This window comes from Calonectris borealis, chromosome 3 (genome assembly GCF_964195595.1).
Source record: "Calonectris borealis chromosome 3, bCalBor7.hap1.2, whole genome shotgun sequence".
NCBI lineage: Eukaryota > Metazoa > Chordata > Aves > Procellariiformes > Procellariidae > Calonectris > Calonectris borealis.
Window position 1 is genome coordinate 121,307,526 of NC_134314.1, and position 16,365 is coordinate 121,323,890.

Consider the following 16,365-nt stretch of genomic DNA (forward strand, 5'->3'; position numbering starts at 1 on the left):
ATTCCTACTTTATAACCTCCCTCTACTACAGACAGCTTTTAATTAACAATGGAAGTTCAAAAATTGAGGGGGAAAAAATACTACACTCTTTTAGATGACTCTTCATTGCCTCACAGAAATACGTCGCTACTTTTCTGTAAAGCTAAAAGACTACAGGTGATGTCCTTCAAAGACAAAGCAGATCGCCTTCACTGCTAGAGTTGTGTCTTGGTAATATCACAGCATTCATACATCTATTCCCGGTATGTTCAAATCAATCCAGGACCTCCTGGGATAACTATGAGCCTTCATCCAAGACTCACACTACCAGTAACACAATATTCCTTCACTTAGCTTTAAAAACCGGCTGGAAAAAGAATGCCTTTTCACGAGCAACCAGGTGTTACGTCTTCAGCAGCATCTATTTTATTTACCAAGAAGCGAAAACCCATTTTTAATAGGTGTGCACAGCACATACAGCATCAAGCAGAATTAAAATAAGTTTATAGTGGGAAACCACAAATTTATTAGCTTTCATTCATTAGCTTACTAAGCAGTCAGACATTTTTTTACTCCACATTCTCTGCTTTTTGAATTCCCTACACCATTGCTAAGCAACAGCTTCTCTAGTTGAGCATCACAGCCTTTCGTAGTACTTACTGTGGAGCCTGGAAATAAAAAGTTACTACCAGCAAACTATGAAACTTCTACAAAACTGTCAGTAAATACTTCACAGCATTGTCATTCAAGAACCTCTCTGCATGAGATACAGCGACTTATAACCGCTTACCAGATGGGAGCAGGAACTTTAGCTTTCTAGTACCAGAGAACAGGTAGGTAAGTTTTTATGCAAGTACAAAAGATACGTTTTCCGCATTAAGACATTAGGCTTGGCGGATAGCGCTTACCTTGCAGCATTTCCCCTCCCCTACTCCCTGAGATACCACATGTAATTTGCCACCCTAAGAAACAGTAGGGCTTCAACCCAAACAGCAAGGTACAGAAAAAAATCTGCAATATTTGAAGAGGACTCTACCAAGACCCATTAGTGTTGCGAGTCATACTTGCTTACTTTAAGGACTTGAAAAATAGAAAGTAATACAAACTCACAGTTACAAATTCACTAGCAGTTAGAAGAAAGATTTAGCTCTATCTTCTTCTGCCCGTCTACCTGGAAAATAAGACACACCAAACCTCAAAGCCCTTAAGTCAGTATAGGCATATGTTGGTGTGCACCGCCTATTCTGTGTGGATTTAGTTATTTGCAATACACTTACTAACCTTCTCGCGTAAGAACTCTGATAGCAATGCAGAAAGGGTTAAAAAAAAAACAACACACCAATGGAACTCTACTTTTCCTTTAAATATAACTGATCCATACCCTCAGTGACAGTTACGTAAAGTCTGGGGTTTGCTTTCAGTTGATGTAGATTCATTAAGTGTTCCCACAAAAGGATAGCACTGCAACACACAATATGTTTGTATGAGAGCAGTGTCTTTTTAAAAGAGTACCTTATTCATACAGAAAGGATGAGATTAAGTATACAGGAATAAAACCAATGCAGGCTGAACTTCAACTACAAATCATGTTTGTGCAGCAAATGAAAAACTAGTAACTTACAACACCTTTACAGACTAACCATCAGTACCAAGGAGACAATTAAAAAGGCCCATATTTGCATAAACAAGCCTCTGTGAAAAAGCAAAGGGCAGGATAAGGCAGGTAAATGTTTTAAAGCAAGACAGATGTGCAATCAATTCTACACTTTCTTCATACCTGCATTATAGATGGACTAAGTCTTTTGAACAGGATCCTCTTGGTAGACTATAAAGCAGTCTCTTCTAACTCAGCGTTTGATCATGAACTCCTAGAGATGCTACTAGTGCAAAGGTGCATGGAGAGCATACTTCCACTTTCAGAAATAAATGTATTGGCTATACCAGCGCAAGGCTGAGAGGTTTAATTTGGCAAGATGTGCCTTCTATAGCATCCTGTCCACAAAAAAAACACCTGGAAACTTTGATAAAGGCCCTTCTGGCACACACTTCTGCAAACAAGCCAAGACAACAAGCAGCAACTACAAGTCTCAGTATCTTTTCTGTGCACAAACATTACGCTTCCCCCTCTCCCCCATTTAAATAAGAAATATTCCTTAGTGAAATGGAGCCACACAAAATTGTAATTTCAATGGTTTTTAAAGCTGTGCAAAATAAAAGTTTACATTTAAACTGAATTGTTAAGCCTTCACTCCAGCACAGAAGAGCATTTTCTGTGTATCGTAACAAACACGTCTGTATGCAGCACTTCCCACAGGGCTGAGGAATTCCGTGTCAACTGGATTTTCCAACGGTACATCAGCTAGATGCCCTCTCAAGGAGCCACATATCACTTCATACAGGAAGTACTACAACAACTTATTTGGCCATTAGTTGGTTTGTTAGAGACATTTCTACGTAGTAAGCAGTTCAGCTCTAGTGAACCGAAAAAGGGAAACCAAGCTTATCTGGTTTCCAATGATTGGGTTTTTAGCACATGTGTAATCAAGTGTTTAATTGTGCATGAAGCAAACGCAGCTATGCATGAAAGCTGGTTAATACGATCTAAATAGAGAGCTCAATGAGCTTAAACTGCATCAGTGATGCCCCTACCTTTCAAGGGAGTTAAACCAGTGTCCTTATGTGGTGGTTAACTTTCAGACTTGATGCAAGCCTCCCACATCCAGAGAGCAGCAGTTGACAGGCCTACCATGCATGATCACTAATTGTTATTAGCCCCAGGCAGCAAATCCTAATTGAATAGTTCAGCACCTTCATAAATGTCTGTCACACCCAAGCTACAGTGAATTAAGACAAGCCATACCAGTCTCTTACTGTCTTATCAAAAGAGGCTTCCGATCTTCTGCAGGAGGACATCAGCTTTTTCCACCTACACTTGAAGATATCCCACAGTCATGTAGCCAGTCGACATGGCATCAGGTCTACACTAGTAAGCCATGACAAAGGTACAATTTAACAGCTTGATCTTGGCCTCAGCCTAATCATAGACACGTGGCTTCTAGTCAGGCTGGCACATCGGCTCACATCTGTCTGCAAAAGACTGTGAGAACATATGCCACAATCCATCATAAATTATAGATTATGGCTTTAGCCAAGCTACCATACTGAGCGAAACTAGATGACTTACTGAAACTGTCTTTGTAGTGCAAGAAATTAATTTGGGGATTTGATCTTGGAATCCCCCCTGCTCAAAAGGAGCTCATCCTTTATACACAAAAAGGGGGGGGGGGAGGAATAATAATCAAAGGAGTAGAGACAGACATATACATAAACACAAATTACTGGAAACCAAGATGTATAACCTATTACTTTTCCCCTGCATATATTAAACTCTATCACTCAAAAAGTTACTATACTACTTCTTTCCCTCAGTAGCCTTAAATGTGAGACAAGTCAGCCACTGAAAAACTCCAGGCTGGAACTTGAGAAACCCTACACTTTCTCAGCAATTTCTGAGGACCAGCACATACCGACTTAGACACAGCATCACCGCTGCTAAAGCCATCCTTCCTCACACTCTGAACGAGCCTACCAGCTGACCACACACTGCATCATCTGGACTTTCTAACTCTGGTTAGTACTTCCTTCGGGACCCCTGTACAAAACTTCAGTGCACAGTGATCTTCAGTAGCTACAAAAAAAAGGATTGTTTTTCATACTGCATGGGACAGAAGCTTGGGAGTTATTAATCTTGTCAAGACTCATGTCACCAGCACTTAAACATTAGAAATATTCTTTCTGGCAAAGACGTGCTTAACTTCCCTTTGCATCTCCACCTACTATTACTCTCTAAAACACGTTGAGAGCTTGCAGAGCTTCATTAAGGATGCTAATTTATTGTTGAGAGCAGCATCCTTTCCTACGGTTATTTCTTGCCCCTCGAGGAGCTGGCTGCCACTGGAGATAAGAGGGTTTTCTCAGCTACATGCAGAAGGGCCACAAAATGATAACTCTACCAAGGACCTGTATAAGCTTAATACTGTGTGGAAGTTAACTTGTTAAAAAAAAAAATCATGGAACAGCATCTTAAAAAGAAGTCATCGTCTTAATTACATCAAAGACAAGTGATTTACTTTCTTAGAGAGAGGATTAAGCACACTGGATTATGTGTTCTTAATTTATATAAACAGAGCCAATTTTTTGCTTTTTAATAATCATCTCACACTTGCTCAAAGCAAGATTTTTCTTTTTTTCCCCAAAATACTTTAAAGAAAACTGTAACACAAGCGTCATCTCTTTGACAGCTAATCCATTCTAGAAAGATTATATGCATGCAGCTCACCAGGGAATTACAAGGTCAATTGAATACATATTGGTTCTTTTTGTTTACTGTAGGTTTTTTCCCCCCACCATACTAAACACACTGCTTTATTCATTTACATCAGGGATGTCACTAACTAGATAGGAACACTTGCCTCTCAAACCAAACCAACCTGCCCTGCCCCCCCAGGTTATTTCTCAGTTTACATTCAAGTAAGCTTGCACCTGAAGAGTTTTTCCCCATCTCTGTGCTATGCAAGGCTACCTTTGGAAAAGAGTAGCTGAGGTATGTGTTTAGGAAGACAGAAAGGCGCGCGGGGTCAGGAGCTCACATGGTCAGATTTGTACCACTCTGCAGCTTTGCATCTGCTCAGGACAGATCCCCAAAGGGCTGCCAAGAGCCTGGGAGAAGCAGAGCACACAGGGCTCCAGTTACTCCCTGTTGCTCCAGCAGCCTTTGAGCCTCAGTCTTAAAGTTACTCCACGTTACGCCATGGGCACGCAGACTCCTGGACACCTTTAGAACAGACTAATGAGCTGCAAACATAGTTTGCTGTGGTTGCCACTCCAATTCCTTTGCTACTTCCTTAATATATGCATAACATGGACAGACCACAGAAACAAGCAAACAGAGTTATAGCTACTTCCACGAAAAGCACGTCATTTCTTAAGTATTCAAAATACTTTATTACCATGATCTTCACACAATTCATAGAAGCCACAGATGCCAGTCTTTTAGCGGAGCTCCCCCAGCTATTACACAGAGCAATTAATAAGCAGTGATCTCCACATGCATCTAAATGACACAGCTTTCTAATCTTAAACGCGTTAGTCTTCAAGAGACCTTGTGATAAAACGTTCAGCATGAGTAACAGAGTGGCATGCCAACATATGAAAAGTAAGGACAAAACTAAATACAGCACTGAGTTTAAGCGAAGCTGGAACTCACATTCAAGGCCACAGCTAACAGCAGGAGATCCTGAACTGCGGCACACAAGTTATTATGGTTTTCTATGTGAACTCAGCTGAAAAATTGCTATACTTGTGAACTTAAGCAAACAAAGAGTTTCAGTAGCAAAAGCACCATTTTCATTGACTGACAGACAGCAAGCATCACACTGAGCTAAGATGTCTCGATTCACTTTCATCCTCGTCGCTCAGCTAGAAATCTGTTCTAAAGACACTTGTTAAAGTCACTGTAAGAAAAGAAGATAATGCAAGCCAATGGACTTGTTTTTTTGGTGGGGGAATGGTCTTCAAACATACTGGTTTCACATAGCTATTTCAGACAGAACTCGTTGATGTTGGGCCACTTTTGACAGTGTTCTAGTAGAACCTAAATTCCACTGAAAATAATGAGTGGTTTAGAGAGATGCTATTTCTCACTTGTAGATGTCTGGCTGAATTTCACTGCAGCTTAGTCCTGGCATTATTTTCCAAAGGCTGTTTGATGATCATCACCTTGATTCCCAGTTCTCACAGGACAGATATTCACATCAAACAGGGCCACATGGAGATGCTCTGAAGAACCCAGCATTACCTGTCGTTAGTTAACCATCTCAAGAAATGCTTGCTAACGGTGCTCAGTATTACCACACATTTTCTTTTCAGCATGAAGCACTTTGAGTGGCTCATCTAGATGCTCTGTCTCTATAATCTTGTGTCAACTCACTGTGAATATTTAGAAAGCTACAGATTCCTAGTACAAAGACGCTTTTATTAAATCCAAACCTTACTATTATACATAAACCCCTCAGTGTTAAAGTAGATTAATTTGAATACAGTTTGCACCATATCATTTTCTAAAAATACAGCAGATTAACAAAATCCAGAGGCTGCCAAAACATCTAAACATGCTTCAAGACTTGCTTAAAAAAAAAAAAAAAGACTGCAGATCTTTCATGCCATTTAATCTTAAACAAAAACTCACCAGCTACTGTGTCCTTCCTTTTTAACTTCATCCAATCAAAAGTAGTTCTTACCATTAGCAAAGGTCTTTAAACCGTCACCTGAATTTGCTGCTTTCTTGGCACCACTGCTATACCAATGAATCCCAGAGGCTGTGAGAGTCAGCAGGACTGTCAGCGCCTTGAGTCAAACTAAATAATTTATTCCATTTTCCAAATTATCCCATGAATGCAACAAAACATTTTTCTACCAGTGACACACAAAACTCAATGACAACAGAATTCCCAAGACCCTGATTTTTCGAAAAGCTTCAAGAAATGTTTTCTGAAGTCATTTCTCACATTCCCCTCTAAAGAGTAAAGACATCTTCGGGAATAACCGTATACCCAAGCAAAAGCTAATACACATATCTAACTTCGAAAAACACTCTAGTTATTCGTCTGCATGGTGGCATTTTATTCACCAAGCATCACAAAACATAAGTTACCATTGCTGCACAGGATGAGTGCCTATTATATACTAGTGGTATATACTAGTGGTATATAATAAATAGCATTGAAATAAAGGTATACAAATTCCAGAGCCTCAGAAAACAAGCCCATGATTAGCACATTGTCAGAAGGGAATGCTACTTCAAAGTACATAACAGAACAGATGAGACATGTCTTCCTTTAATACATTTGAAGGATAAGAAGTGGGAGGAACGATGGATTACAGTATATAGGTACTATCCAGCCCTGTATGACAGGATTATTCTTCATTTCCAAAGTGGACAGTTCCTCATTTCCTTAATAAATGCGGTTAAAACAAAGAAAGTTTTTATGTTTACAGAACTACTTCAAGAACAAGAATTTTTTTCCCTTCCTACCATCCCCTCCGACGTTAAAGAAGACCACTTTCCCTGTCAATAACAGCAGTGAAAGGAAAATGAGCAATGTTATGACACTTGATCTCCGAGGTCCGCTTGTGTCGCCTGGCAAGTTGTATGCCAAAACCCAGGGGTGTCGACAGCGTAGTCCTTCTGGAAATGCACGTGCCCCCGACAGCTTGCTTTCTGCAGTTCAGAGCAGCGGGCACCGGGCTTAGTCCCTGCATTCCACATCGCACCCCCCCCTCAAAAAAATCAAAAAGTATCAGAAATATTGACCAAATTCCATGCCAAAACACACGCCAACTTCATTTCTTATGGCTAGTCATGTCCATATAAGGACACCTGCAAAAATCATAGATTTTTAGTTTAGTCACAGAAGAACAAAACAAAGAAAAACTACACACAGCTGCTTTCAACTTCCAAATGTTTTCAAACACCTTTGCTGCTATTAAAAAAAAAAAGACAAAGCCCTTGTCAGCTGCACTTCAGAATTCCCTAACTTCACTCCTCAGAAACCTTTACATTATTACACATCCCTCTGTTATAAAGACTTCCAGCCTTGACAAAAATTTACCTTCACGTTAACTTATTCCAAGCTTTACTGTTTTCTTCAGTTTAGTTCTGAACACAACTTCATACCAAAGGGTGGAGGAGGAGGCGCGGAGAAGAAACACTTTCCTCCACTAACTAAGGTATGTTCTCCAAACTTGCAGAAGTATCACGGCGGTCAGGTTAGTTCCTTCCCAACATGAACCTTTTAGGTCATTTCAGTTTCAGCAGTTCCGGACAGAAATTTTTCAATAATCTTCTGTTAAGCTTCCGTATAACAAAAGTGTGCCTAACTGGAAGCTCCTAACACCCTCAGCGAGTCATTCACATTTAAAAATGAGTACCATAAAGCTCTTGCATTGTTCAAGCAATTTTTCCTACGAGTCAGTACAAAAATTTGTGTAGTATTGAATACCCTTAATTTCCAGTTGAATATCTACAGGGACTACTGCCAGCCCAGATCATCTCCCCTTCTCCTACAGCTTCTTACTTCAGCAGCTGATTGATTGCACCTGTTTCACTTTATTTGTTCTTGGTTCCTTTCTTGATTTCTCCTCATCACTCTTCCTGAACAGCCACTCCACACTTTACTAATCAATCTGTCATTTTTTCACTGTATACAGTGTTGGAAGTAAATGGTAAAGAACTTTTTCCACATTCCCCATCAGTTGCTGTCTTAGCTTGTCAAGCGTACAGATGATTATTTCCGCCCCTTCAGACCTCTTTAGTTTGTCACCCCAAGGAGTAGCCTTTCACCTGAAGAAAATATCAGAACTTGGGCATGGCATTGTCAAGTCATCCCCGATTTCATCACACCTGGGGCTTCACGTGCTCTCTCCAGAGTCTTGTTTAGGTTGTATCAGTTGCCCTCCATATGTCCCAGTATACGGAGCAGAAGTTCTCATCAGCAAGACGACTTAAATTCTATTTTTTCGGTATTTCAGCTCAGAAAGACAGTTCTTGCACACTGTTGATATCTTCAGAGTGGGGTCAACATTTGAGGGAAATCAAGTTTGAAACAGATGCAGCAAGTCACATTAATATACATATTTCTTTTAACTGCACTGATCAGTTGAAATGTGGAAGCATTTCAGCAGCCTAACCTTCTAGAAGTTCACTATTCCACATGGCTTATTTACAACAAATACATCAAAGAAAACAAGTGACTATGGATATTTTCTCCCGAGCGTACAGTATAACAAAAGCTTCAAGTCGCAGAGAAGAAGTGTTTCAGCACAACTTTTGCCTTCCAGCATTTTTTGCAGTGTACTGGGTACTAACAGAAAGAATGCAAGAGCGGCTACAAGAAAATAAATTCACCACTGTCGTGATTCAATACCCACATACTAGACACTGACATTTTGCTTATGTGAAGTGTAACAGCAATCACAACGTAAATCCACACCTTGTCACGTTCAGCAGCCCAAGTAATACAAGATCTGTGAATTTTCGCACGTTATACAGAATCTGAGAGTAGTTAGAATAAAAACATAGTTTAGGCTAGAACAGATAAAGAGTCTCCCAGTTAAACCACATGCTATACTGCATATGCCCATGTACTACAGGCCCCTGAAATGAACTTTGGAGGAGAAGTCAGGTAATCTTTTTTATTTTTATGCAGCCTTTGTTTTCTAGATGGACAGGCTTCTTTCTGTTGTAAGATACAAAAGACCTATTCCAGTGGGAGAAAGAGGTCTATGGGTACTGTTGTAACACAACTACTCACCAGCATTGAAGAGCTCAGCAACCTCTGACATAGTTTCACTTCCAAAGTCATTAAAGATGCTTTCAGGAGTAGATGATAGCATTAGTTGTTTATGACAAAGGCATCTGCAAATCTGTCAGCTCCTGCCGATTGTACTCAAAAAGTATTACAGCTTTCCCATTTTATTAAAAGCAGCTGATTAGTTCCAGGCCTCATCTCACCTGCAGTATTATCATAAAGACCATGTTCACCTGCAGCCACAAGGTTACTCTACACATCCGTTCACACAGGCCAGTATCTGCTCTTAATGCTAACAGAAGTGTCAGAAAACTAGTCATATACCTGCAGAAGCAGGAAACACTTTAGGTCTCATAATTAGATCCCCCTCCAAAAAACCCACAAGCTTCAGCCAAGTAGGATAACAAGACATAGAAAGAAAAAAGGAAGAGGAAAACAGCTCAGGAAAGTCCCTCTTCTTCCACACACTTGCGGGGATTAAAGAGAACTAGACGAAGAACGAGGCACTGTGACAGAATTACATACAGAATTCTCTATGTAAGTGACTCAGATTCTCATTTTTGGTCAGCCTTCACTACAAGTATTTAGACAACTCTACTGGTGATCCTAACTGTGATAACACTGCACACGCTAAGAGAAGGAGTTAATCCAGGCCAGGCTGATGTTCCTTAGCCCAAGAAAGTAGGCAGGACCATGAGTAAAAAATGCTGTGTTCAAGAGAGGCTTCAAATCCAATCTTCTCCCACTTCTAGAGAAAACAACACAACTTGCACAATTCCCCTCTGCTTTTCAGCCACCTACAAGAACAACACTATTTTGCCCAGATTCCCCACACCGTTATGCTCACGAAGTTCATTAGGCACGGCTGACCGGTGGAGTATCTGGAAAGTAAGACTCATACAAAAACAGCTATTTTACACACTTAAGGGTATCAGTGTTGTTATGACTCTCTCTGGGGATACTTGCAGAATTAGTGGACACCAATGAGGGTTTAAGAAACTTTGTTGGGGTTTCCCCCCACCCCCAACCCCAAAGTGCTCTTGTCCCCATGCTGGCTGCCACTGTTAGCAACAACATGGGTTGTAAGTCTTGGCCCTCCTAAAAGTAACTTCAGACTGAGAAAACAGAACGGCCTATATTTAAAAAGTTTCCCCTGATTTACTTACCATCACTTTCGCTCTTACTTTTTAAGTCTTCCATCCATGTTGGAATATTTTTCAATGCAACATAACCCCTTAAGTACTCTTTGCGTCTTTCTTCCAAGGTCATCTTCAGCAAACGCTCTGTTTAAGGGAAAGAGAAAAAAAAAAAGTTTTGCAAGCTTTCATATATTCTTGCACCTTGGCCAAGTAGGGACCAATTCAGTATCCTTGATGCAATTAAATCCCATTTGAGAGAACCAAGCACAGGTGATTCACTGAGTTACAAGTAATAGGAGCTAAACACAATGCATCTAAACAACTGCATGCGCCTATTTCTGGATATCCCAGTTCAGCAAAAAGAAATGCCTCTTCACCGCTCTCTCAACTGTCCAGACTTCCTCCCCCCATCGCTACTGTGCCTCTTCTTCCTGCCACTTTAATTCAAGGATCGGAGAACTAACAAGTTTATTAAGTACGGAATTGTTGTTTTATAGAAAGTTTTCAGGTGTTGAAGTCTATTCTTTAGGTTCTGCATTTGTAAATCAGAACTTTAAAACATTAGGAAGATCAAAATTGAAACATTTTCACAGAAAAGAGTTTACCAATGCCAGCAAGTAAAGGCAGGAACATGGCACAAAATTAACAACGTGCTACTACATTACAAAAGAAATCAGAGCTAAAGCAAATGTTATGTCACTTTCTAGATGGCTGTGGTGATAAGAAAAGCATTTTTGTTTGGTTGGTTTTTCTGTTCTGCAAACAATGTAATTTTCAGCATGAGAAAACCGCTGTCATTTGCTTTAGACACATCCAGTGGCATTTAATCCCATTTTGGGCCAAAAGTCAGTAGCTGTAGAAAATACTAGGGTATCTGTTAGATAACCACGAGTAAGTAATACAAGTACGTAAGTTTGACAAACTTTGAACATAATCCCAAGCTCCAGGAAAAGCCACTGCCATCCACGGGCTAAACACGTTTCTGAAAAGCAGACCAGGACCAGCATGAACTGCATCTGCTGGATTTAAAATGCTGCAAAACAGAACCTGCATTTAAAGTGAACGGCGTGGGTTAAGCATTAGAGATTTTTATTTGAGCATTAAGATGACACACTTGGTTACCAACTCTAAAACACATATGGATGGTTGTTTTCTCCTGAGAAAGTCACCATGTCTTTTTTCAGACATTTAGTGAAAAGTAGAAGTCTCAAAGATTGTACAATAATGACGGCTACTGCCAACTTCACTCTTCTTCAGACCTCGCTATAAATGGACTAAGTGCTAAGATAAGAAAAAAAACCTCCGAACAACCCAACACTGTAAACAAACCCGGCGCTTCAGCAAGACCCTGTACCTGATTTTTGCAGCCACATCCTCTTCTCCCTCCCCACCTCATCAATGCTTCATATTAGTTCAGCACAAGATGCAGAGCTTTTCCCCTTCCAAAAGGGGGGCGGGGAATGGACTGTAGAGCATATCAAGACGCCCATACGCTAATCAAGTTTCTGGGTGTGTTTTTACAAGTGGCACTGTCCCACTATTACCATCCTAATAGTTTTTCTTGACACATTAATCAGTAGTAAATGCTCTTTGATGATTCAAGAGCTTTTAGGGGTGTAGGAGAGGGCTAGACTCATGTTATTTGCCTTTGGCACAGAGGACTAGATGGACATGAAAAGAGTATTTTTATATCAAGTTGAAGGAGCAGTGAGCAAGTTCAACATGGAAACTGCTTCTCAGATCAAAAAAAGAAAGAAAAATCACTTTCACTGGGTTTTGGGTTGGTGGTTTTTCGGGGCGTTTTTTTGTTTGTTTGTTTTTTCTTTTTCAAAAGAAAGTTTCCTAATTATGCAGGCTGCAATCAGCTGCAATCAGCACAGACCAACAACCAAAGGCAGGTTTTGAGCACAGACTCCCTTATCAAAGTAAGTTTATTTTGATATTTTTGACAGTATTACTGATTTCTTTAGTTGACAAAAAAATTTCTCTCCCATTATTCAGGCTTGGTATCTTCATTGGATATTTACAAATGCAAAAGTAAAGCTAATGTGATTAGGATCGCCATTATGCACAACAGATATGCACTTAATTCCACTACTTGATCTTCAAGCATACAAAACACCAAGTATTTAATGTGGACGTTAGAAGTACCACAGAAAGGCAAACCTGAGAGAGTGCGTGTCTCTGCGCATCAGCTTTGAGGGACTGACAAGCAGAGAAAGTTTGACTGCCTTTTGCTGAAGAGGTTACAGAGCCAGTTCGGTGCCTTCAAAACACAAGTTCCTCTCTATAGGAAGGTTTTATAAAACTTTGCTCTTGCGAGTCAGCAGTGAGAATTTAAACTGACTCTTAATTATACACAAACCTCCTGGAAGATGCTTCCAACAGCCTCAGCTGCAAGTACAGTTTTCTGCATGTAGCTTTATGAAGTGTCTTTGAAAGTTTGCGGGCATACCAGTCCTGTGTCTAAGACTCTGAAATCAACTCCAGTCCCGCTCCTACTCCGTTTCAGCTGTCCTCAAGCAAGATCCACCCTGGGAGAACGTGGACGAACCCTTAATTACCAAGAAAGTAATTAAGAAGAGCAAGTGTATTGTCAGTGGGTTTGAACTCAATACTTAGCAGTCAGTGCTTTTTCTTTTTAAAAAGAAAGTCCTTCAGAATATAAAAGGCTGAGAACGATTGCACTCAGAGCTTCATGGGAAGAGCAGAACCGGCAAGCACAGCTAGCTTTTCAGGGGGCAGGAGTACCTGGGAACGGCAAATGCAGACCTAACAGGAGATTTGATTTCAAAAGTACAGGCTGGGTAGGAAGGAAAGAAGTTGGGCTTCTACAGTTTTCCTCTCTAGTAAAGAGGATAGCTGGTAAGAACAGTCACACAGGGCTACAAGCTGAAGAGCAATGCCAACAATAAATGTGCAAGTTTTTTCTGCTCTCCTCACTCAAAATACCCAAGGCCAGCATCATCAGCATGGTGCTGGAAAGCAGTTACCGGAGCAGAAGACTGGCAAATGCTGTTCGTTCTCACTAGGCAAAGAGACACCGAGTTCCGGCCAGCTAGCACTCACAAACATGCTTCCCTGGATAGAAAAATCTCACCAGCAGTCGTGAGCTCTGGTTTGCATTCAGTAACATCACCGTACTGATGGAGACCACCACCCTCACAGCTGACTAGGACAACAAAAGCCTGCCTTCATCTCAGGTTTCCAGCTTACCCTCCAGCCCCTCCACTCGACCCTCCTTACCGAGGGTTCGAGTTCACATGCCAGGCTATGAATTCGCACAGACAGCAGCAAAGCTGGAAGAGACAAGTGGGAGTAACATGAACACACACCAGAGCCTACCAGAAACCTTTCCCCATCTGCCCGCAGCACAAAACCAGCATTTTGTGAAGGTAATGACATACAGCATTAAGGACTTGCACAGGGAAAGTCAGTTATAGATGATCACACGTAAGCAATGCCTGCAAAGATTTAACTATATCTTCTCTGCTGGAAACAGAAACTTAGATGTCTGGCAGAAATTTGTTGCCTCACTTTAACTACAGAAACATGCTTTGTAAGACAGTTTTGAAAGAAAGAAGCATGCAACAAAACTCACTTCCTTTGAGAAGAGTTTGACAGGAGCAGCTAACCTACAGAGAAATCAATTTATTTGTGCTTTAACAATTTGTCCTTAGAAATGTGCACTTGATTTCTGCCACAATCAAAAAGAATGAATCCTGTCCTTCGAATTAGTCTTCTGCCTTCTTGGCTTGAAACACACACGCAGTCATAGGGGTGATGGAAGACAAGAAAGAAAACATAAAATGTGACCCGCTGGTGTGTTTTTGATTTTCTTCCTCTCCTCCTTGTGTATTTCTCGATTATTTGTAAACACACCAGGCAAAAAGCCAGTGTAAATATTATACTTCCACCGTGTGAATACCTCTTAATTTTTACATTGCTCTCCACGTGATCAATATAAAGTATCAAACTGGTAAGGTCTGCATAAAATGCTTGTCCCACGGTTTTCATGCCCTGGAGTTTGTCAGTGGGGTTTTACAAACTGAGACCACACAGGGTGTGGGTCCTTAAAATAAATAAAAAGAATAAATATTTCTTATGGGGGGGGGGGTGCGCTTTGAGAGCCCCCATACCCCAAATATTTCACCCCGGCTGATCAACACTAGAAGCTAAACGCACTGCGTTACACCAGCGCTACCAATAAACCGTATTTTCCGTAGAAAACATACGCATTAAAATGAAAAAAAAAAAAAAAAAAAAAAAAAAAGGCAGGTTTTGACGGCATGTGCCTAACTTTTCGGCCCGAAATACTTCCACAAGGTGACTTGGGGGCGGGAAGCCCTCAGGAGAGAGGCTGTTCCCCGCCCCGCTCCCCTCAGCCCCAGGGCCCTCTCCTCACGGGCAAAGTTAGTCAGCGATAACCGAGGTGGGGGGAGACACTCCCAAATCCCGCACACCCGGGGGTCCGCCGCCCCCCCCCGCCTCTCGGCAGGCTGCCGAGAGGCGAGGGGGGGGTGGGGGGGCCGGGTGTGCGCAATTTTAGGGTGTTTCAAGCGGGAGACCCTGGGGGCAAGAGAGCACGGAGCACACCCCCTCCCCCACCCCGTCACCTCAGCCCCGGGCGGCGGGAAGCGCCGCTGGGCACCCCCCGGCGAGGCGGTGGCTCTGAGGGGACGGGACGATCCCCGAACCCCCCTCGTGGGTCAGCGTGAGGTAAAGGCGGGAGAAGCGGGCCCGGGCCCGGCAGCGGGGCGGCGGGAAGGGCGGTAATACCTTTCTCCTCCCGCCAGAGCTTTTTCCGCTTGTTGCCGGGGTACATGGTGGTGTGGCTGGCGGCGGCTTTGAGCTGCAGGTTCCCCAGGCTCACGAGGGGGTGGATGAGACGCCGCGCCAGAGCCGACCGCTACCGACGCCGTGCGCCGCTGTCTGCCGCTCCTACTGCTGCTGCTCCCCGCCGGCTTCGGCTCCGCGCCCGCCGCCCGGCTCCGCACGGCGCCCGTCAGCTGGGTCACGCCTCGCTCTAACCCGACACCCCCGCAGCGCCCGCCCCCCTCCCCGCCGCCCGTTGGCTCCGGCAGACGCCGCTCAGTAGCCCCCTCCTCCGCCCGCTGCCGCTGCCGCCGCCGCCGGACCGGGCCCGGCGGACGCACCGGCCAGGAGGGCCCTGAGCGCGGCGGCGGGGCGGACGGCCGCGCTGGGTTGCGTGTAGGGGGGGGGGGAGGTGTGTGGCCGTCGGGGCGGGCAGCTGTGGTGGGTGCTTGGGTGCGACAGTGGCCGCTCTGCGCGGCGGTGGCGGCAGCGCCGCGCTCGGTGCCCCCGCGGGGAGCGAGCGGGGGGGCGCCCCCCCCCTTCGCCCCGGCCCCTTCCCGCCCCGCCCGCCGACACCGCCCCCCGCCCCGCCTCCTCCGCGGGGGCGGGGCAGAGCGCCCTCTCCTTCCGGGTTGCCGGCCGTTACCGAGCGCGCCGCCGATTGGCCGGGAGGGCGGGAGCCGTTGCTAAGCGACGGCGTCGGGGCCCGGCGGGGCCGCGGCCTGCGGGCCGGGCCCTTCCCGGCTGACCGAGCGCTCCCTCCCGCGATCGTCTCCCGGGGCTCCGCTGTCGCGCGTGGGGGGCGCCGACGCCGCAGCGCGACTGGAAGCGGAGCCGGCGCTATCGCCGCCGGGACGGGGTGGAATCAGCGGCCACGGTCGGTTTAAAAATCGGTGCTGTAGCCGTAGCTGCCGGGCTGCCGTTACAGGGAGCGGGGGGCTCTGCTCCGTGTGCACGGCTTGATCTCCCCGCACCGCTGCGGTGAAGAACACCGCTCACCAGCCACCCCAGTCCGCCTGGGGACCGGAGGTCAGGGAGCCTCCTTCACTCGCCATTTCCCGCAC

At 44.0% G+C, this 16,365-nt stretch overlaps 1 protein-coding gene across 3 annotated transcripts in view; it reads right to left on the reverse strand.

Moving 5' to 3' along the window:
* Positions 1-15,573, reverse strand: part of MACROD2 (mono-ADP ribosylhydrolase 2) — an 888,004-nt gene extending 872,431 nt beyond the window's left edge. Inside the window, exons 1-2 of one of the 3 annotated variants that reach the window (XM_075147699.1) lie at positions 15,266-15,573; positions 10,532-10,630 (exon numbers count right to left, since the gene is read on the reverse strand). In XM_075147699.1, coding sequence (XP_075003800.1) covers positions 10,532-10,630; positions 15,266-15,311 — 145 coding nt within the window. In that variant the 5' untranslated portion in view covers positions 15,312-15,573. Of the gene's footprint in view, positions 1-10,513; positions 10,631-15,265 lie in introns of all 3 variants that reach the window. The other 2 variants (XM_075147698.1, XM_075147696.1) reach the window with 2 other exon arrangements.
* Between the last annotated feature and the right edge of the window lie 792 nt (positions 15,574-16,365).